At 45.3% G+C, this 20,841-nt stretch overlaps 1 protein-coding gene and 1 pseudogene across 2 annotated transcripts; one reads left to right on the top strand and one right to left on the bottom strand.

Moving 5' to 3' along the window:
• Positions 1 to 33: 33 nt before the first annotated feature.
• Positions 34 to 8,844, bottom strand: FAHD2A (oxaloacetate tautomerase FAHD2A, mitochondrial). 2 transcript variants are annotated; one of them, XM_004435808.3, is made up of 8 exons: positions 8,718 to 8,844; positions 6,124 to 6,371; positions 4,714 to 4,930; positions 2,226 to 2,285; positions 1,859 to 2,021; positions 603 to 711; positions 404 to 491; positions 37 to 261 (listed from the first exon to the last, which is right to left on the bottom strand). In XM_004435808.3, the coding sequence occupies exons 2-8, from the start codon at positions 6,363 to 6,365 to the stop codon at positions 199 to 201; spliced, it is 942 nt and encodes a 313-aa protein (XP_004435865.1). In that variant the 5' UTR covers positions 6,366 to 6,371; positions 8,718 to 8,844; the 3' UTR covers positions 37 to 198. The 2 variants fall into 2 exon arrangements, with proteins under 2 accessions (XP_087282279.1, XP_004435865.1); XM_087426153.1 differs by lacking the exon at positions 2,226 to 2,285 and having other exon boundaries at positions 34 to 261.
• Positions 8,845 to 11,237: 2,393 nt separating this feature from the next.
• On the top strand, positions 11,238 to 11,707 carry LOC101400988 (large ribosomal subunit protein eL21 pseudogene; annotated as a pseudogene).
• Positions 11,708 to 20,841: the final 9,134 nt, after the last annotated feature.

Genomic DNA, 20,841 nt, shown 5'->3' with positions numbered 1-20,841 from the left:
AATGCCCTATCTTGCTCTTTGAAACATACCCTAAAAGACGACAAACAGGAGCAGAAGCCAAGTTGCTTTGGCCTGAGAAGTTTATTGAGGAGAGCTCCTGGAAGAGGGAGACTCACGGGGGCATGGCCTTTCCCTGTGCTGGGCTGAGTGGGAATGGATGCACCCACCTCCTAAGTCCAGGGCCTGTGGCAGGAGCCATCACACCACCTTGTTGATGATGATGCCTAGTTCTTCAATCTCACACTGGACTTCATCACCTTTCTGCAACAGAGCAGGCCGCGAGGGTGTCAGTCCTTTAGTCTGACACACTTCTGCACATACACAGGCCGGGATTTCTCAAATCTGAGCCAAGCCTGCCAGGCCTTCTGGGTCCTTCTCCCTTTCCTCCTTTTAGTCAACCTACCTTGAGAAAGACAGGAGGTTTCCTAAATACACCAACACCTGGGGGAGTCCCCGTCAGGATGACGTCCCCTGGGTAGAGAGTGACGAACCTAGGGCAAAAAGGGCCAGGTGAGACCAGGGGCTGAGGTGGCCACAGCCAGGGATGGAGGGCTCAGCTCAGCCTCAGGTGGGTGTGTGGGGCAGGGCTCCATTCCACTTACTGGGACACCCAGGCTATCAGCTCTTCCGTCTTAAACACCATCTGGTTGGTGTTGCTGCTCTGGACCACCTCCCCGTTCACTCGGCAGCAGATCTTTAAGTTGTGTGGATCTGAAATGCAAAAATAACACCTTGGGGTTCTCCCTGTTTATCTCAAACCTCCCCCTACACTCAGCTAGAAAATGAAAGCACAGGGAGGCCTTGTGACTTGCCGGGTGAAAGGGCTGTCTGCTGGTCTCCCTGCACATGCTCCTGGCACTCTGCTTGTTCAGACTCAGCACTCCCTACTCTGGTACTTTCTATGTGGACATTGGCCTCCTCAAGTCTGTATCTACCACCTATCAGAGCACCTGCCAGTGGTCAGCTGGGTGAGTTAAGGAGAGACTGTGTCCCAGATCCTCCAGAAGAAGAGAAAAATGGCAGTTTTTTGCCATAAAAAATGGACTTCTGTCCACAGCAGAGGCTGAGAATTGCAGATCTAAAAATGACTTCACATCTGTAAAGCAACAGGGTAACAGCATGAGCAGGGGCAATGAAGCCTCCTGCACCTGATGCTGGCAGGGAATGGCTTACCCATAATAGTGTCCTGGCTAACCAGCTCTTTTATCTTAACTTTTGTTTTACACAGTCACAAGTACACCCCTTAGAGCATCTGGAACACAATTTAACTTCAGTGACTACTGCATAGGGTGGTGTCAGGCTGAACTGCCTGGACACGCCCCCAACTGAATGGCAGCACCCTGCCCTCTGACCTGCCGTCTTTCCTCCTGGTTCACTGTGCTCTTGCTGCCTGTAGCTGGTGCTGCCCTGGTAACACTGGCTGGGCAAGGTCCTGTTGGTGCTCTCCAGCTCCCTTAGTGTGGAAAATGAAGGGGCTTTGTGATAGCCATTCTCTGGTGCTCAAGGGCCAGCTTTGCTTCCTTCCAACTTAGACTCTCCCAGATGGTGGTGGCTAGAGGAAGCCAGGCCCACCCATCAGGGAGCACTGTTCCTTGTAATTTACTTCACAATTGCAGATTCACCACCTCTGGGGTTGTGGTCCTCTAGGGGGTGAGGGGAAATGGAGGGAGGCCTGCTGAGAACTTGTGGCCCAGGTTTAGAGACTTGCTGTCTAAGGAATCAGCAAAAGGCAGCCGCGGGTGGGGGTGCTCTGCATTGAGCCCACGCCAAACACCCACTTCCTGAGCACTGCTTTTTCTTTACTCTGATATATCTGTGCAAGGGCAGGAAGAGTCATCACGGGCTGTTAGAGACCTACCTGCTACACTGTCCTTGGTCACCAAGGCTGGGCCCAGGGGACAGAAGGTGTCAAAGGTTTTTCCCAGCAGCCATTGCTTTCCATTGCGTTTCATTTGCCAGTCACGAGCACTCACGTCATGTGCCACAGTGAAGCCGGCCACATGAGCCATGGCATCTGTGGCCTACAGGGGGCAGGGGATTTGGCCAGACTGGAGGTTAGATCACGGTGACTCCAAGCCCTGTAACAAAGCCTTTATCCCATGTTAGTAGGCAGAGCTAGCCTAACTTGGTGGGCGAGGGGCAAGGCAGGTGCCAAAGCAGGTAGTGCGAACTACTTCCCAATGCCAGGGAGTGTGCCAATGCTGGCACCACCCCTTCCACCTCACCTTGATGTGCTTGCCTTTCTTTCCAATGACCACGGCCAGCTCCACTTCCCAGTCCACCTGCTGTAGAGTGGGACAGGAGCAGTGAACTGCCTGGCTCTGGGGCCCTTTCCTGTGCTGAGGCACTGCACACTGTGCGTCAGGGCCTGGGCCTCTAATGCGGGGGTCACTGCTGGCCCACATTTGTAATCACCAAGAACCAGAGTGGAGTGAACGAGGGGAGAGGTGTGACTTGTAGACCCATAGGCTTTGGGCAGTGGCAAGCAGCACCACTGGAGACAGGCACAGCTCCCCACTGTGACGTAGGGGAGCAACGCTAGTCTGGGGGACTGAGTTTAGAAGTCACTCTTGATACTTCCAAAAAAGGATGAATACCAAGTAATAATAGCTAACCCTACCGTGTGCCAGGGACCATGCTAAGTGCTTAATTCATTAACTCACTTAAATGATAAGAAAAAGATCAACATGCCAAAATAAATGTGGGCGAAAGGCTTGAATAAACAATTCACAAAAAGAAAACATAGGGCCACAAAAAATGAAAACATGCTCAGCCTTTCCCATAATCAGCAAAGTGCAACTACAAAATAGATACAATTTAGCCTTTCAAATTGGCTGCTCTTTCTAACAGTAACAACCAGAGTTGCTATGAACACACCTGACACCCCTTGGTCTCTTGCACGGCTCCCCACTAGAAAGAACCGGGTTCCTTGGGAGAAATGGCTAATTCCAGATCCAAAACACAGTACAAGATGAGCCTGAAATGTCTTGGCCAGAAAGCAAAGAAGTGCTCAAAAAATGACGGGGATGGGGGCCAACTTGAAGCCCCTCACTGGCCAAATTGAGACCATTTGAATATCAAAAAGAATGTAAATGACAGATTACAACATATTGGATAAAAATAAAAATCAGGAATTCCCAGTGATACTAAGGGGACAGGGGTAAAAAAAAAAAAGGAGGGAGGCAGCTTTTCTTCACAGAATGCTAGCTAGTAAGAGAAGGCATGATAGACAAATCACCTTTTCTAACCCCCAATGTAATAATGGATTCAAGTAAGGATGACCAGAGGATCCCTGGATGAAAAGCTGTGGTAATAAGATAGTCACATGGTCTCAAACTGTTACCTTATAGATTGATTATTAATTACCACAGTGAAATGCACCTTTACAATAGAGAGATCTAGTGAACATCAAGTAAACTAAGTGATCACGGACCACCTGACATGAGCCTCCCAATGGGATGCAACGTGAGTATACAACATCTGTTGCTATAAGACTGACTGCTTGTGTCCCCCTAAAACTCCTATGTTGAAATCTAACCCCCAATGTTACGCCATTAGGAGGTGGGGCCTTTGGGAGGTGAGTAGGTCATGAGGGCAGAGCCCCCATGAATAGGATTAGTGCCATATAAGAGACCCCAGAGAGCTCCTTTGCCCCTTCTGCTTGCCATGTGAGGAAACAGTGAAAAGACAGCGGTCTATGAACCAGGAAGTGGGCCCTCCCTAGGCACCAAATCTGTTGGTGCCTTGATCTTGGCCTTCCCAGCCTCCAGAACTGTGAGAAATAAATTTCTGTTGTGTATAAGCCACTCAGTCTGTAGCATTTTGTTGTAACAGCCTACATGAACTAAGACACCCATGTAGACAAAAATGTTTAACCTGAATCTAATCATGAGGAAACAACCAGGCAAATCCAGGGTGTGGGATATACTACTACGAGACAACTTGCCTGGATTCTTCAATAAGTCAGTGTCATGAAAGATAGAAAAGGGCAGGGGGACTGTTTGAGATCAGAGATCAGCAAACTATGGGCTGCCTGTGAGCTGAATCCAGCTCACTGCCTGTTTCTGAAAATCAAGTTTTCCTGGAACACAGCCACGTTCATTCAATTTTGTATCAGCCATGACTGCTTTCAGACTACAGTGGCAAAGCTGAGTTGTTGCAACAGACACTATATGGCATTCAAAGCCTAATATTTACTAACTGGCCCTTTGAGAAAAAGTCTGTGGATCCCTGTTCTAGATTAAAGGCACTAAAGAGACATAACCAAATACGATGTGTGGCCTTGATTGATCCCGGGCAACAAACAAAAACCAAACAAAACAGTATCCAAAATAAAGTCATCTTTGGGGACAACTGGGAATATACCCAATTGGACTATATATTAGATATTATTCATGTTAATTTTCTCAGTTGTGATGATGATATTATGGTCATGTAAGACATTGTCCTTATTCTTAGAAGATGCATGCTGAATTTTATTAATTTTCTACAATGAAGGTATAGTACTTTTGTAATCCAAATGGGAATAATGGAAAGGTCTCTCTCCTAATTAATTTCTTTTTTCCTGAGGCCAGTCTTATTACTGTATAATCCCCTGAAGTTTCTATTTAATGCACTACTGAGCAACAGGTGGCTCCTTTAGGCTGGACGCTGAGCACTGAGTGCCCTGTGATGGGCCCCTGTGACTGGGGAGGGCAGTGGGGAGGCACCGACCTGGCTCTCTGGCGGGAGGACGACCTCATCGTACGGCCCCACGATTGAGCTGCCAAACTTGCTGAAGATGATGGGCTCCTTGGGCACGGGCACGTTCTGTTCTTTGCAGTGGTCCACGTAATTCATGCCTACGCACACCACCTTGTCTGGCCGCGTGACTGGGGCCAGGAAGGTCACCTCTGACCGTGGTAGGACTGGTAATTGGGCAGCCAGGGCTCTGCAGAGACGAGAGCAGGAGAGAGGGGCTGGCTGGGAGGAGTCCAGCAATCCTGGGGCATGCTGGGGAGACCCTACAGCAGCTACAAGTTTTGCTGTTTAAAATATATTTTCTAGATCTATCGACCATCAGAGTCAGTGTGAAAATCAAGCCCAGCTATTGCCCTCTGATATCAGAGCACTATTTATTATTTATCCAGTGCTGATTTCCTTTCCCCCCTTAGGTGATACATGTCCATGTAAGGGAATTCACAAGGTGCAAATGAGAATAACAGAGGTCCTTCCTCTTACCCCCTCTCCTAGTCACCCCACTCCATCCTTGGAGACAACCACTGTGGTCCTGTGTAGCTCTTCACAATGACCCCATGTATGCTCTTCTCCTCCCATTCTTTTTACGCAAATGAGAGCACACCATATATAGCTTTTAAATATATATATACATATACTTTGAAGACCTCTCCATAACAGTACATAGCTCTGTCTTTTTTTCGTATGGCTGCATATCACTGCACTGTAGAGATACACCCAATTCCCTAATGAGGGACGTGGAAGTAGTTTCCAATCTTGGGAGAATGTGACAGTATGGGAAACGTGCTCTTACCAACAGTGTGTGCTGTCAAACAGTTGTATTTTTGCCAGTTTAACAGGTGAAAATGATATCTCAAAGTGGTTTTTAATTTACTGTTCATCAACGTCTTTAGACCAGATTCCATAGGGCTCCTGGCTTCAGGGAAGTCCCTATCTAATCTAGCCCAAACCCAAGAACCATCTTTAATAAAATCTCTTGGCAGTCCTCTCTCCTCTAAGGAGCCAAGAGTCCAATCACTCCCCCAGCTTCCCAAGATGTCTCTTAGGACCCCAGGTCCCAGCCTCCTCAGGCAGGCAGCAACTTAATCCTCTGGGGAAGGCAGTGTGATGAAGCAGCGTTCTGGGTCCACCACCAAGTGTATGGCCTCAGGATAGTTAATCACCCTCCCTGGACCTCAGTTTCCCCCTCTGTAAACTGAGGATGTTGTCATTTAAGACTTCTAAGGCTCTTCACTAAGAGAACAGCTGAGAAAGAAGAGGTGGGGTTACCCTGCTCCCTTGCAAAAGAGCTCCATGCTGGTTGTTTCCCAGGACAGGGATGGGGATGGGAGGTAGGAGAGGGGGAACAGGGTAGTTGCTGCAGGACAATGCTGCCTGCTGATTTACCTTCTCGCCACTGAGAGCGTGGTCTCTCCCTGCTCCAGGAACTCCATCATCGTCTTGGGCAGTGTGGGGTCAAAGGCATTGAGGTTGATGACCCCTCCACCATTCCCTGACTCCAGTCCCAGGTGAGGTCCCATCAGGTGGGGTGCCTGGAACTGCACCAGTCTCATGTCTCTGGACTGTTGAAAGGGCCACCGCTGAGCCTGCAGAACGGTGAGCAACCTCCTTCCACCAGAGACCAGCATCAGAGTCTATGGAGAAAAAAGCAGGTTCTAGGGTACAGAGAGCTGGGAACCATCATCAGGATCCCCACAGTTCCGCCAGCTGCAGCCCAAGCCCCTTCGCCCATCAGGCGTTCCTGGCACACCACATAGGAAGTGCTTCAGATTTATGTTTACACTTTACAAGGTGATTTTTTGCTCAATTCAATGTATGTAATGAAACCTTTCTAGAGGAGCGACTACCTCACGCCAGGCACTAAGCTGGTGCCAGGATTCCAGCGTTCCTCCAACCAGCGCTTTCTGAAAGCTTACACTGTACCTGGGCAAACAGTGTCGATCAGGCGTGCTCCGCCCTGCCATCCTGCTCGCAGGGGAGACTGATGTGAACAACTGATGCTGCGAGTAAGATTCAGCAATTGGGACGACTGCTGTGACGATCAAGGGTCCTGCCTTTGTCTAGTTTCTAGAGGAAGTAATACTGAGCTAAGCTGGCCTGGGCTAAAATGAGCAGGACTAGGAATTCGATAAGAGTAGGGCCCAGCATGGGCAAGTGACCACTGGTGAAACTGGCTTCACAGCTGTCACAAGCAATTTTTTAAATGCCAATTTGATCCTGTTACCCTCCTACTTAAAATGCTTTTCACTACTCACATTGCCAAGCCAGAACCCCTATCAGGCTGTCCCAGCCTTCTAAGAGCAGCCCCCACCTGCCTCTCCAGTCACTAATTATCTAGTTTCTCCTGCTGGAGCACAGGCTGCCTGAGGGAAGAGGCTGCAAAGGGCAGGGCCTAGGCCTGAAAGGCATCACTGGGGTGTCACCCCTCCAGGTTCCGGGGCCACATCTGTCTTTTTCGCTGCTGAGTCCACAGTGCCCAGCACTGCGCCTGGCACACAGAAGGCTCTCAGCTACTCTCTACTGAATGAACAAATGCCAGAAGCAGAGGCTTGACTTTTCACTACTTGGGAAAGCTTGGTGATTGTCAGCCTCAGGAGGTGTGGCTGTGCCTTCCTTCCTCAAATCACAGAGCTCAAGTCCTGTTTTGAGTTCCAGGCTCCACTCAAAGACAAACCCCATTCTCTTGTCTTGTTTTGTTTCTAATCTAAGTCCAGCCTCCATTCCAAACAGTCCCTCCCCTGCATGGTTCCTTGCTTTGAAAAACAGCCCTTGAGGCTCAGGCATGTGGAGGTAGTCCCAGACTCCTGATCCTCACCCCCACCATGCAATCTGCCTTGTTCAGTTCAAGACTCAATAGACCAGGTAACTGATCTGACCACTGTGCTGACAGATGAGTTGGACCAGAAAAACAGGGGCTTCAAGCCTCCTGCCCTCCTGTCTTACACAAGCTCAACCATGCCACTGTCAAAAGGCCATTCAAGCCCAAGTGCATGCGCTCAGACGCTCCACATGCTAAAATAACAGTAGCTGCTTCCACTGAATGCCAGGTCTCCTTTTTAATTGCTTTATCTACAATGTCTGATTTAATTCTTTTGACAATTGTGGAAGGAATCATCTGTCTTATTTTACAGATGAAAAAGCTAAGGCTTAAGAGAGGTTAAGGGATTTGCCCATAGTCCCCAGGAGGGGAAAGAGCTGGGACTTGAATCCAAGTCCAGTGACATCGACGTTCCTGGTTCAGAAACCAGGTGTTGTGCAAACAAGATAATCCAGCTTCAGCTCACTCCCACCCCCACCTCCCCTAGGATACTTGAGCCCAGAAGGTTGTGGTGAGAAGGAGGGACCTCCAACAGGAGATCCTCTAGAGGCCCCAGACCCCCTGCCTGCCCTCAGCCATGCTCAGGGAAACTTGGTTGCCCGTTGGCTGCTGCCTCAGGGATAAGGCTGGTCACCTGCTGTCCAACATAACCCCGGGCTCCACTAACTGCCCTTCCCACATGACAGGCACAGGCAGGTTCTCATTCCGTCCAACAGCAATCCCCCCCAGGCACTGCACCCCGTTTTACAGAGGGGGACACGGAGGCTTAAAGAAGAGAAGTCACCTGCCAAGGTACCAGTCAGAAAGTGGCCGCGGTGCTTCTGTAACAGAGCCCGAGCTCAATCCAACTCTGAAAAGGGGTCCTTAAGCAAAGAGCAGCGAGGTGAGGCGACAATAGCCTGAGAGCTGAGTTTGTACGTGGGACGGCGTCCCGCCGACTAGTCGCCTGGGACCCTGTGCCAGTCCCTCGGTTTCCCTATGAGCCCAGCTTAGTCCCCTGCACTCCGTGGGCGCTCACGAGCGGCCGCCTCGTCCCGTGGTCGGAGCGGCCGGGGACCTGGTCCAGTCCTGCCCTCAGCGGGAGGCCGGGAGGGAAAGCGAGGCCCGGCGCCCCGTCGCCTCGTGCGGGGACGCCTCCCGGCCTGGCCTGCACCCAACCTACCTGGCGGCAGCCGGCCCGGGGTCTAAGGTCAGCGGGCGCCGACGCACTGCTATCACGTCCCGCCGACCGCGACCCGCCCGCAGAACTACAGCTACAGCGCTCCCGGCGGCTCCTCGAAACAAGACGTCGGCAGAGGCGGGCGCTCTCTGGTGACGTCACAGAACGACGGCCAATGGCAGGGCGCCGCGCTCCGTCCCGGGCGCCGAGTCGCGGAGGGGGCGGGCCCAGCGCTGAAGGGTAGGTTGTCTCCCGGGCGCACCTTCGGGCTGTGGGCGGGGCCCGCGCGGGTGAGGCCGCGGGCGCTCGCTCTCACGGTGCCCCGCGCTTGCGCGAACCGGAGAGAGCGTGCTCCCTGCTTCTAGGCCAGGCGGCGTTCCGATTGCTGGGCAAATGCGGTGGAAGAAACCAAATTATAGCGCGCTGGTTGACATAGCCAAATCTTTTTGTCTTCTGATTCTAACATATCCTTGAGGAGAGGAGGGATGATTGCACCCATTTTATATACGGGGAACCTGCGGCCGGAAGAGTTTTGCTCAAGATGACACAGGCAGGGAGTAGTGGAACCAGCGTTCTTGACCCCGAGTCCAGCTTTTACACCCAGTCTCAGCAGCCCTGCCTTCTTTATGCACCGTATTGGGCGCAGGGCAGGATAGTGGGAGGTGTAACCTCCAGCGTCAGAGAATAGGCGTTCTGGTGGAGAGGTGGTTTAATTATCAGGCAGTTACAATCCAGCTCTCCAGGCCCCGGGCAAATGAAGACACATAGGGGGCTCTGGGCAAGAGGTCCAAGGACCAGATCATGAAGGGCTGTACTTGTCCCAGCAAGGAGTTTGAGCCTTATCTAAGCACACAGGAGGCCACTGGAAGGTCCTCACAGGGGGTACCATGGTTAGACTTGCGTCTGAGTAGTTTTACTCTGGCCACTCCTCCAGAGAAAGGTGTCTGGGTAAGAGTGGTGCAGGGGAGAGCAATAGTGGCGTGGCGTGCGGTGGAGATGGTGAGAGTCCAGAGATATTCAGGAGGTAGAGCTGACAGCCCTCAGTGATGACAGGAGGTGAGAGTGAGGGTGAAGGAGGTGCAAGGCCGAGTCCTAGGTTTCTGGCCTGGTAGATGGCAGTGCCGTTCATGGAGACGGGTTCTGGAGAGGCAGCAGGTCTGGGGAGAGGATGTGAGCTCAGTTGTGGATGGGTTGTATTTAATGTGCCTGTGAGACATTCCAGGGGGTGCTGCTGAGTGGGCAGTTGGAGATAAGAGTCTGGAACTTGGGGCTCTAGTTTGGCTTGAAGATAGAGGTCAGCATAGAGATAGAAATGGAACCTGTGGGAGTGAGTGTGATCCGGGGGAATGTACTACAGAGCTTGGCGTAAACCCCAGTCAGGAAACACATTATGCAAGGGTGGGGAGCGCCAGAGGGGCAGCCAGAGAGACTGAAGGGAAACAGGGAGATAGGGAACACATAACTTAGGCAGAGGTCAGGGGGCACGCTTTCCACATGCCAAGGAGAGGAGGACTTCTGCTACTGGACAAGATGGAGGAACAGGGACAGGATTTACCCTCCTGCATGACCCAACCAAAAAACTCAAAGTGTACGAAATAGTGGTTTTCAAGAAATTGGACCTCAAACAATGAAGAACAGCGATCTCGGATAGACAGGAAACAAATGAGGCAGGCCCTATGGCTGTCCCAGCTTAATGCTTTGAGAGAGTTTGTAGGCTGTGGCACAGGGAGGAGGGGCTGAGGTGGAGCCAGCATACCCCAGGAGTTGGAGCGGTGGAGCTGAGGGCCCAGTGAGAACGAGGAAGCTAGACTTTGCGGGACAGTACTGGAGAGAAGAGACCTGGGCTGAAAGAGAACTCGGAGTTCTGTAGCGGTTCCCTCTCGAGTCTGCAACAGAGTACTGAGCAGTGCATGCCTGTGAGGCAATTACCTGAGACCAGGGAAAGAATCATCATAAAGAATTAGAGGGAACAGTGTCAAGAGATTGCACAAGGCCAGGAACGGTGCCTCTTCCCAAGCAGTGCTCCAGGCCTGCCTGATGAATCAAAAAATCAAGACCAAAAAGGACCAAACTGTCTCCAAGTAACTTAACTACGTCATAGACCAAGCTCAGTAATGTTTATGGAAACAAAAATATCCAGCACTCACAAGGTAAAAGTCACAAGATCTGGTATCTAATCAAAGATTACCCAGGCCTGGAAAGAAGCGGGAAAACATGACCCATAATGAGAATAATCAAGTGATTTAATACGAACTCATAACTGAAAGGTGTTAGAATTAACAGACGAGGACATTATAACAGTTATTAACTATACTCTGTGTTCAAAAATTAAGTAGAGACATGGAAGATACCTAAAAAAGACTCAGATCAAACTTCTTTTGATATAAACTACAATGTCTGAGATAAAAAATATACTAGGTGGATTAATGGCAGATTCAATGTTCCAGAAGAAAAGATTAATGAATTTGAAAACATAGCGCTAGTGTTTTGGCCGGAGCGTCCATCTTCTGGTACTTTGCCAAAATGATCAACATAAAGGGACAAAAGAGGGGTACCCACTGTATGTTCTCTAGGCCTTTTAGAAAACATGGAGTTGTTGCTTTGGCCACAAACAGGCAAATCTACAAGAAAGGTGATATTGTAGATATCAAGGAAATGGGCACTGTTCAAAAAGGAATGCCCTACAACTGTTCTGGCGGCAAAACTGCAACAGTCTACAGTGTCACCCAGCATGCTGCCGGCATTGTTGTAAACAAACAAGTTAAGGGAAAGATTCTTGCCAAAGGAATAAATGTACATATTGAGCATATTCAGCACTCTAAGAGCTGACTTCCTGAAACATGTGAAGGAAATGATCAGGAAGAGAAAGAAGCCAAAGAGAAAGGTACTTGGTTTCAGCTGAAGCACCAGCCTGCTCCACCCAGAGAAATTAGTTCTTCATTTGTGAGAACCGGTGGAAAGGAGCCTGAGCTGCTGGAACCCATTCCCTGTGAATTATAGGGGTAAAAAACATGAAAGACCTTTGGATTGTAAAAATCTCTCTCTTAATTGAGTAGAAGTGTAAGGTCCCCTCCCCAAAGAAGTATTTAAAACAAACTTGAAAAAGAAAACATAGCACTAAGAGCTATCCAAAATGAAACACAGAGTAAAAAAGAATTTAAACATGATGAAAAGATCATCAGTGAGCTCTGGGGAAAATTCAAACACCTTAATATATAGGTAATTGGAGTCCCTGAAGTAAAGGAGATGGAGGGGGAACAGAAAAAAAATATTTGAAGAAATAAAGGCCAAGAATTTTCTAAGCTTGATGAAAACTATAAACCTGCTATCCAAGAATCTCAATAAAAACCCCAAGCGCAAGAAAACTACATCATGGCATATCATAATCAAGTTGTTCAAAACTAGTGATAAAGAGAGACAATATTAAAATTAGCCAGAGGATTCTGTGTCCAGAAAAATGGAGAAGTACTTGTCCCTATTCCTCCTGCTAAGTACAGCTAAAAACCTGTGCAAAACAAACATAAGAAGACTCTGAAAGGTGGTGAGAAGAAGGCAGAATGGCCTGGGGTCTGCCTAGCAGTGAGATGACACAGCGTGTGAGTTTTCTGGGTTTTCTTTTCTCCTCATATATCCCAGACTTGGAAGAGATATGAAGAAGCTTCACCTATTGGAAATTCCAATGGATGTAGACAAAAAAAAAAAAAAAAAAAAAAAGCCCCAAGAAAATCCTGCTCGCTTTAGTCAAAGGACTGGGAAAGGGGCAGCCTAGCAAAACAGAAAATTTAGACAATAACTGCCGTACTCCAGCCAAACAACATAGAAAAAACTGTGGCCCTATGCCCATTAGCAAAGGCCGAGTGGGGAGCCGAGGTTTTCATCCTTGCCAGGCTGTAATGAGGTGCCTCAACTCCTCTCCCCATGTCAGAGTGGTGAGTGGGATGGGTTGGAAGGGCCAGTGGGGAGCCTGAACTGTCCTTCCTGCTGGGTAGTAACAAGGTCACCCTCCACAATGGAGGCCACTGGGGAGCATTAACAAGGCACTCTTGACCTTCCCAGCCAGGGGGATATCAGTGGAGGCCTAGCAGGGAGCTGGAGCTCCCACCTTGCTCAGCAGTAACAAGGAGACTTTCCTCCCCAAGTGTCAATGGAGGCTCAGAAGGGAACCTGAATTTCCGCTCCCACCTGGCAGTAATGAGGGAGCACGCCCGCTTGCCCTGCTGGAGCAGTGTCAGAGGAGGCTTGCTGAAGAGAAGTTTTGAATAAGATCCAGAATCTCCTAATACTCTAAATGTTCAGACTTCAATTGAAAATCACTCATCATACCAAGAATCAGGAAAATCTCAACTTGAATGAGAAAAGACAGTCAAGAGATGCCAACCCTGAGATGACAGAGATGTTAGAATTATCTGACAGGGTGTTAAAATCAGCATCATAGAAATATTTCAGTGAGTACTCATGAGCATGCTTGAAGCAAATGAAAAGTAGAAAGTCCCAATGAAGATGTAAAGAGGAACAGAATGGAAATCTTAGAACTGAAAAATACAATAACTGAAAAGATTCAGTGGATGGTCTCAACAACAGAATGGAGGAGATGAAGAAGAACTTGAAGATAGAACAATAGAAATTACTCAATCTGAACAGAGAGAAAATAGACTGAAATAAATGAATAAAGCCACAGAGATTTGTGGGGCTATAACAAAAATCTAAGATTCATGACATGAGAGTCCTAGGAGATGAGAAAGAGGGCAGTACTAAAAAAAGACTCTGACCATATAATGGCTGAAATTTCCCCAAATTTGGCAAAATACATAAACCTACAGATTCAAGAAGCTAAGTGAACCTCAAACAGGATAAACCAAAGAAATCCATGCCAAGACATATCACAGCCAAACATCTAAAAACGAAACACAAAGAAAAAAGTTAAAAGCAATAAGAGGGAAACAACTTAGCCATTAAGGGAAAAATAATTTGAAATACAGTAGATTTCTCATCAGAAATTATGGGTGCCAGAAGAAAGTGGCACAACATTTTTCAAGTGCTGAGATAACAATTGTCAACCCAGAATTCTGTGTCTAACAAAAACATCCTTCAAGAATGAAGGAGAAATTAAGACATTCTCAGATGAAGGAAAACTAAAGGAATTTGTTGCCAGCAGACCTGCTGTAAAAGAATGGTGACAGGATGTTCTCTAAACAGAAAGGAAATGATAAAACAAGGAATCTGGTAACATCATGAAGAAAGAAAGAGTGAGGAATATAGTAAAAATATGGGTAAATACAATAGACTTTTCTTCTTGAATTTTCTAAATTATGTTTGACGATTGAAGCAAATATGTCACTGCCTCATGTGGTTCTCAATGTATATAGAGCAAATATTTAAGACAATTATATTGTAAATGGGGGAGTGCAAAGGGATGTAAAGGGAGGAAAGGTTTATATGCTTTACTTGAACTGGGAGAAAGTCTACACCAGTTGAGTGTGATAAGTTAAGTATACATAATGTAACACCTAAAGAAACCACTAAAAATCAACACAAAGATAAGCTCAAGAGCACTGCAGATAAGTCAAAATGGAATTCTAAAAAATGTTCGTATAGCCCACAGGAAGGCAGGAAAAGAAAACAGAGAGACAAAAACAAAGAAAATAAACAGAAAACAAAAAAATAAAATGGCATATTTAAGCCCTAATACAGTAATAATTAAATAGTTATATTAAGTGTAAATAATTATATTAAACATAAATGTATTATATATTGTGTGATAAAAACTTAAAGTAGATTGAATAGTTATATTAATTATAATAAATATAATTATATTAAATGGTCTAAATACACCAATTAAAAGGCAGAGATTGTCAGAGTAGATAAAAAAAGAAAACATGCTATCTCTATGGTGTCTACAAAAAACTCACTACAAATTTAACAGCGTAGGCTGACAGTAAAAGGGTGGAAAAGATATACCACAAAAACATTAACCAAAAGAAAGCAAGAGTGATTATAATAATATTGGGTAACATAGGCTCCAGAGCAAAGAAAATTACCAAGGAAAGAGGGGGCTATTACATAAGGATAAAGAGTCAATCCACTAAGAAGACATTGCAATCTGAAATGTGTTAAGTTCCAAACAACAGAGGTGCAAAATATGTGAAGCAAAGACTGACAGAACTGAAAGTGGTAACAGACAAATCCACAATTATAGTTGGAAACTTCAACATCCCTTTCTTTATAACTAGGCAGAAAAATCAGAAAGGACGTAGAAGACCTCAACAACGCAATCAACCAACAGCATCTAATCAACATTTATAGAACACTTCATCCAACAATAGCAAAATACACATCCTTTTCAAGTGCCCATGGAACATGTGCCAAGATAGACCATATCCTGAGCCATAAAACAAACTTCAACAAATTTAAAAGAATTGAACTCATACAGAGTGTGTTCTTTGAGCAAATAGAAACAAACTAGAAATCAATAACAGAAATAAAACTGGAAAAAATTTTAAACACTTGGAAACTAAAAAACACACTTCTAAACAATCCATGAGTCTAAGATAAACTCTCAAGGAAAATGAAAAAATACACTAAGCTTAATAAAAATGAAAAATAACATACCAAAATTTGTGGGATTCAGCTAAGACTGTACTCAGAAGGAAATTTATAGCACTAAGTTCTTACTTTAGAAAAGAAAAAAATTCTCAAATCAATAAGCTTAGCTCCCCCTAGCCGCTAGAAAAAGGAGAGCAAAATAAACCCAAAGGAGGCAGAAGAAAAAAATAAAGTTGAGCAAAAAAATCAATGAAATTGAAACCAGAAAAATTAGAGAAAATCAATAAAACAAAAAGCTGGTTCTTTGAAAAGATCAATGAAATGACAAACTTCTACCAAGAATGATAAAGGAAAAAGGAAGAAAACACAAATTACCAACATCAAGAATGAAACAGACGCTGGCCCAGTGGTGCAGCGGTTAAGTGCACACACTCCACTGTGGTGGCCTGGGGTTCACAGGTTCGGATCCTGGGCACACACTGAGACACCGCTTGTCAAACCATGCTGTGGTGGCATCCCATATAAAGTAGAGGAAGATGGGCACGGATGTTAGCCCAGGGCCAGTCTTCCTCAGGAAAAAAAAAAAAGAGGAGGATTGGCGACAGATGTTAGCTCTGGGCTAATTCTCCTCACAAAACAAACAAACAAAAGAATGAAACAGGCATATCACTACAGACCCTGAAGGCATCAAAAAGATAAGAGGAGGGGCCAGCCCGGTGGCGCAAGAGGTTATGTGCGCGAGCTCCTCTTCGGCGGCCTGGGGTTTGCAGGTTCGGATCCCAGGCGCGTACCAACGCACCACTTGGTAAGCCATGCTGTGGCAGCGTCCCATATAAAGTAGAGGAAGATGGCCACAGATGTTAGCTCAGGGCCACTCTTCCTCAAGAAAAAAAAAGGGGACGATTGGCATCGGATGTTAGCTCAGGGCTAGTCTCCCTCACAAAAAAATAAAAAAAGATAAGAGGATACTATGAACAAATCTACACAAATAAATTTGACAACTTTGATGAAATGGATCAATTCCTCAAAATACAGATGATCACAATTTGCCCAATATGAAATAGATAATTTGAATAACACTATATCTATTAAGGAAATTGAATTTGTAATTTAAAAACTCCTGAAAAAGATATATCCAGTCTTAGATGGTTTCACTGGAGAATTCTATCGAATGTTTAAAGAAGAATGAACACCAATTCTACACAATCTATTCCAGAGAACAGAAGAGGAAGGAACATGTCTCAATTCATTTTGTGAAGCTAGGATGCCCTGATACCAAAAAAACAGACAACGATAGTACAAAAAAAGAAAACTACAGATGTATATCTCTCATGAATATAGATATAAAAACCCTTAAAATATTAGTAAATATAATTCAGCAATATAAAAATAATTCTCTACCATGACCAACAGGGGTTTATTCCAGGAAAGCAAGGCTAGTTCAATATCCAAAAGTTAATCCATGTAATTCACCATAGTAATAGGCTAAAAAAAAAAAATCACAAAGAAAAAAACTGGCAAAATTCAACACCAATTCATGATAAAAACTCTAAGAGAACCGAGAATAAAGGGGAATTTTCTCAACTTGATAAAGAACGTTTATGAAAAAGCCTACAATTAACATTATAGTTAATGGTGAAAAACTGAATACTTTCCTCCTAAGATTGGGAACAAGGAAAGAATGTCTGTTCGCACCACTCTTCTTCATCCTAGTACTGGAAATTCTAGCTAATGCAGTAAGGCAATGAAAGGAAATAAAAAGCATATAGACTGGAAAGGAAGAAATAAAACTATCCCTATTTGCAGATGACATGGTTGTCTTCATAGAAAATTCCAAGGTATCTACAAAAACAAAACAAAATAATACTCCTGGGAATAATAAGTGAGTTCAGCAAGGTTACAGCATACAAGATCAACATACAAAAATCAACTATATTTCTATATACTAGCAATGAAAATGTGCATCCTGAAATTAAAAATGCCATACCCTTTGCTCAAATAAAAATAAATACTTAGGTGCAAATCTAACAAAACATATGAAGGACTTGTATGCTAAAAGTTACAAAACACTGATGAAAGAAATCAAAGATCAAAACAAATAATGAGACAGACTATGTTCATAGATTGGAAGACTCAACATAGTAAAGATGTTACTTCTCCACAAATTGATATACGGGTTAAACAATTCATACCAAAATCCCGGCAAGATTTTTTGTACATATAGATGTGAGTATTCTAAAATTTACATAGAAAGGCAAATGAACTAGAATAGCTCAAACAATTTTGCAAAAGAAGAATAAAAAATGAGAGTAATCAGCCTACCCGGTTTCAAGACTTATTACGTAGTTACAGTAATCAAGATTGTGTGGTATTGGCAGAGGGTTAGACAGATCAATGGAACAGCAAAGAGAACCAGAGATGGCCCACACAAATATGCCCAACTGGTTTTTGAGAAAGATACAAAAGGAATTCAGTGGAGGAAGGAGAGTCCTTTTACCAAATTGTGCTGGAGCAATTGAATATCCATCTTGTAAGAAAGGATCCTTGACCTAAACTTCATACATTATACAAAATTTAACTCAAAGTGGACCATAGATTTAAATTTAAAATGTAAAATTATCAAACTTAGAAGAAAATCTTTGAAACCTATAGCTTAGTGAAAGGTTCTAGACATTACATCAAAAGCATAATAAAAGAAAAAGAAAAAAATCAATAATTTGGACTTCAAAATTAAAAACTTTTTCTCTGCAAAAGGATGTTAAGAGGGTGAGAGAACAAGTAGACTGAGAGAAAATATTTGCAAACTACATATTTGACAAAGAACTCATATCTAGGATATATGAAGGACCCTCAAAAGTCAACAGGGAAAAAACAATCTAATTAGAAAATAGGCAAATGACATGAAGAGATGTTTCACTGAAGAAGCTATACAGATGGCATATGATCACATGAAAATATGTTCAACATCACTAGAGATTGGGGGATGCAAATTAGGACCATGATGAGATATCACTGCACAATTATTAGAACAGCTAAAATAAAAAAATAGAGACAGGACCAAATGCCAGAGAAGATATAGATAACCGCATCTCTCATACATTGCTAGTGGGAATGTAAAATGCTATAGCCACTCTAGAAAATCGTTTGACTATTTCTTAAAAAACTAAACGTGCATTTACTATATGGCCCAGCAATTGTACTCCTGGGCATTTATCCCAGAGAAATGAAAACCAGTACATGATTGTTCATAGCAGTTTTATTTGTAATAGCTAAAAACATGGGAACAACCAAAATGTTTTACAGTAGGTGAATGGTTAAACAAAATGTGGTACATCCATACCATGGAATACTACTTGTCAACGAGAAGGAACCAACTTTGGATATACACAGTAACTTGGATGGATCTCAAGGGCATTATGCTGAGCGAAAAAGGCTGATCTCAAAAGGTCACATTTTGTATGACACCATTTAATATGACATCTCAAAATTACAGAGATGGAGAACAGATTAATGGTTGCTAGGGGTTACAGATGGGGGTTTTGGTTTTTATACAAGAGAGAAACAAAATCTTTTTTTAAGCCACTGTTCCTTTGGACCCCTGTTACTTGCAGCCATACATGGTCTGAACTGATAAACCCTCTGACACATCATGATCTCTCGAATTTCCTCCTCTATCTCAGTCTCTTTTTCAAACTCGCCCTTCTCCATTCAACCTATAAGTGTTGGCATCTCTCAATCATGATCCTTACTGCTCCTCTTCTCACTCAGTAGGATCTCTAAGCAATCTTTCTCATGCTTGATGGCTTAATTATCACCTACAGAAAAAAGGCTCACACGTGTACATCTCCATAAACCCAACTGTCTACTGGACATCTCCATTTTTTTTTTTTTTGTGAGGAAGATCAGCCCTGTGCTAACATCTGCCAATCATCCTCTTTTTTTTTTTGCTAAGGAATACTGGCTCTGGGCTAACATCCGTGCCCATCTTCCTCTACTTTATATGGGACGCCGCCACAGCATGGCCTGCCAAGCGGTGCGTCGGTGCGCGCCCGGGATCTGAACCGGTGAACCCTGGGCCGCCACAGCGGAGCGCGCGCACTTAACCGCTTGCACCACCGGGCCGGCTCCTGGACATCTCCATTTTGATGTCTCAAGGGAACCATTAACTCAACATGTTGGAGACTGAACTCATGATTTTTCCACATCAAATATGGTCTTCTTCTCTATCTCAGGGGATGCCATGACCATCCATCCAGATGGGCAGCTCTCAGACCAGAATTCAGTCTTTGTCCCTCCCTCACCTCCACTCCCATTTCCAACCTATCTTCACATCCTAGCAAACTTACCTCTCCAAATCTTCTGAATCCTTGGACTTCCCACCACCCCAGGCCAAACCACTAATATCCCACCTGGCTGTGCTCCTGCTATGCCTCTGTGATGATTTTAAAGCATGTCCGTAAATTCTTTGACATTCCTTCCATCAACAAGTGGTGTCTAATTTCCACCTCCTTTACTGTGGGCTGAACTAAATGACTCAGTTCTAATAAATAGAGTGTAATGGATGACCCTGCATGACTTCCAAGGCTAGTGTATTAGTCTGCCTAGGCTGCCATAGGACTGGATGGTTTAAACAACAGAAATTTACTTTCTCAGTCCTGGAGGCTGGAAGTCTGAGGTCAAGGTGTTGGCAGGTTGGGTTCTTCTGAGGTCTCTTCGCTTGGCCTGCAGATGGCCATCCCCTTGCTGCCTCTTCGCATGGTCATCACTCAGTGCACGCCCCCCGGGGGTCTCTCTGTGTGTGCAAATTTCCCCTTCTTATGAAGACACCAGTCAGATTGAATTAGGGCCCACCCTAATAGCCTCGTTTTAACTTAATTTAGTCTGTACAAGCCCTATCCCCAAATACAATTACATTCTGAGGTACTAGGGGTTGGGACTTTAACGTAAAAATTTGGGGGGGACACAACTCAGCCCATACCAGCTAGGTAATAAAAGGTGATACAGCTTCTTCTTGGCTTTCTCTTGGGACAGTGCTTCAGTCTGGGTCCACTCAGGAAAGAAATCACATAGTAATTTGAACAGACTTAGTTTAATATAAGAAAGTATTAACTTTAACAGGGGATTGGAGTCATGAGGGATTGGCTAGTAAGAAGTAAGAACTCTAAAGAATATAAAATTATCAGATACAGGAGAAGCCCTACTCTTGAGACCCAAGGAAGGAGTCCCCCAGGCTGAGATCCAGACCTTGCTGGAGATGGCAGAGATGTGGAACTGTGCTGGTGAAACCTGCTGGAAATCTGGAGCTCACCAGAAGTCCACCCTCTAGGGTACTGGGCACGTTTTGCTGGAGGGACTCCGTTACAACACCCCCTGAGGGAGGGAGTGCCAGGGGAGGCTGCTGGCCCCCGGTGCTGCGGGCAGCAGACGCCGGAAGTGGAGAATGCTGCAGGAGCCTGGTGCCGAAGCAAGCTGACCCCCTGCAGGAGGCGGGCCCTGGGGAAGCCGCATGTGGTGCAGGAGGCTGGTGCTGGAGGAGTGGCCCGTGCTGCAGGAGCCTGCCTAGTGAGAACATTGAAACCAGGAA

This window comes from Ceratotherium simum, chromosome 40 (assembly GCF_057802395.1).
Source record: "Ceratotherium simum simum isolate JZ-2026a chromosome 40, ASM5780239v1, whole genome shotgun sequence".
In the NCBI taxonomy this organism is placed as follows: domain Eukaryota; kingdom Metazoa; phylum Chordata; class Mammalia; order Perissodactyla; family Rhinocerotidae; genus Ceratotherium; species Ceratotherium simum.
Note: the sequence above shows the minus strand (reverse complement) of the source record. Positions and strands in the feature narration are given on the sequence as shown.

Bases quoted from the DNA above. Each gene is read 5' to 3' on its own strand.
- FAHD2A (XM_004435808.3), bottom strand. From the start codon at position 6,365: ATGCTGGTCTCTGGTGGAAGGAGGTTGCTCACCGTTCTGCAGGCTCAG. The intron at 4,931-6,123 runs GTAAATCAGCAG...TCGTCTCTGCAG, and splicing joins ACGCTCTCAGTGGCGAGAAG to AGCCCTGGCTGCCCAATTAC. The intron at 492-602 runs GTAAGTGGAATG...TTTTTGCCCTAG, and splicing joins CTGATAGCCTGGGTGTCCCA to GTTCGTCACTCTCTACCCAG.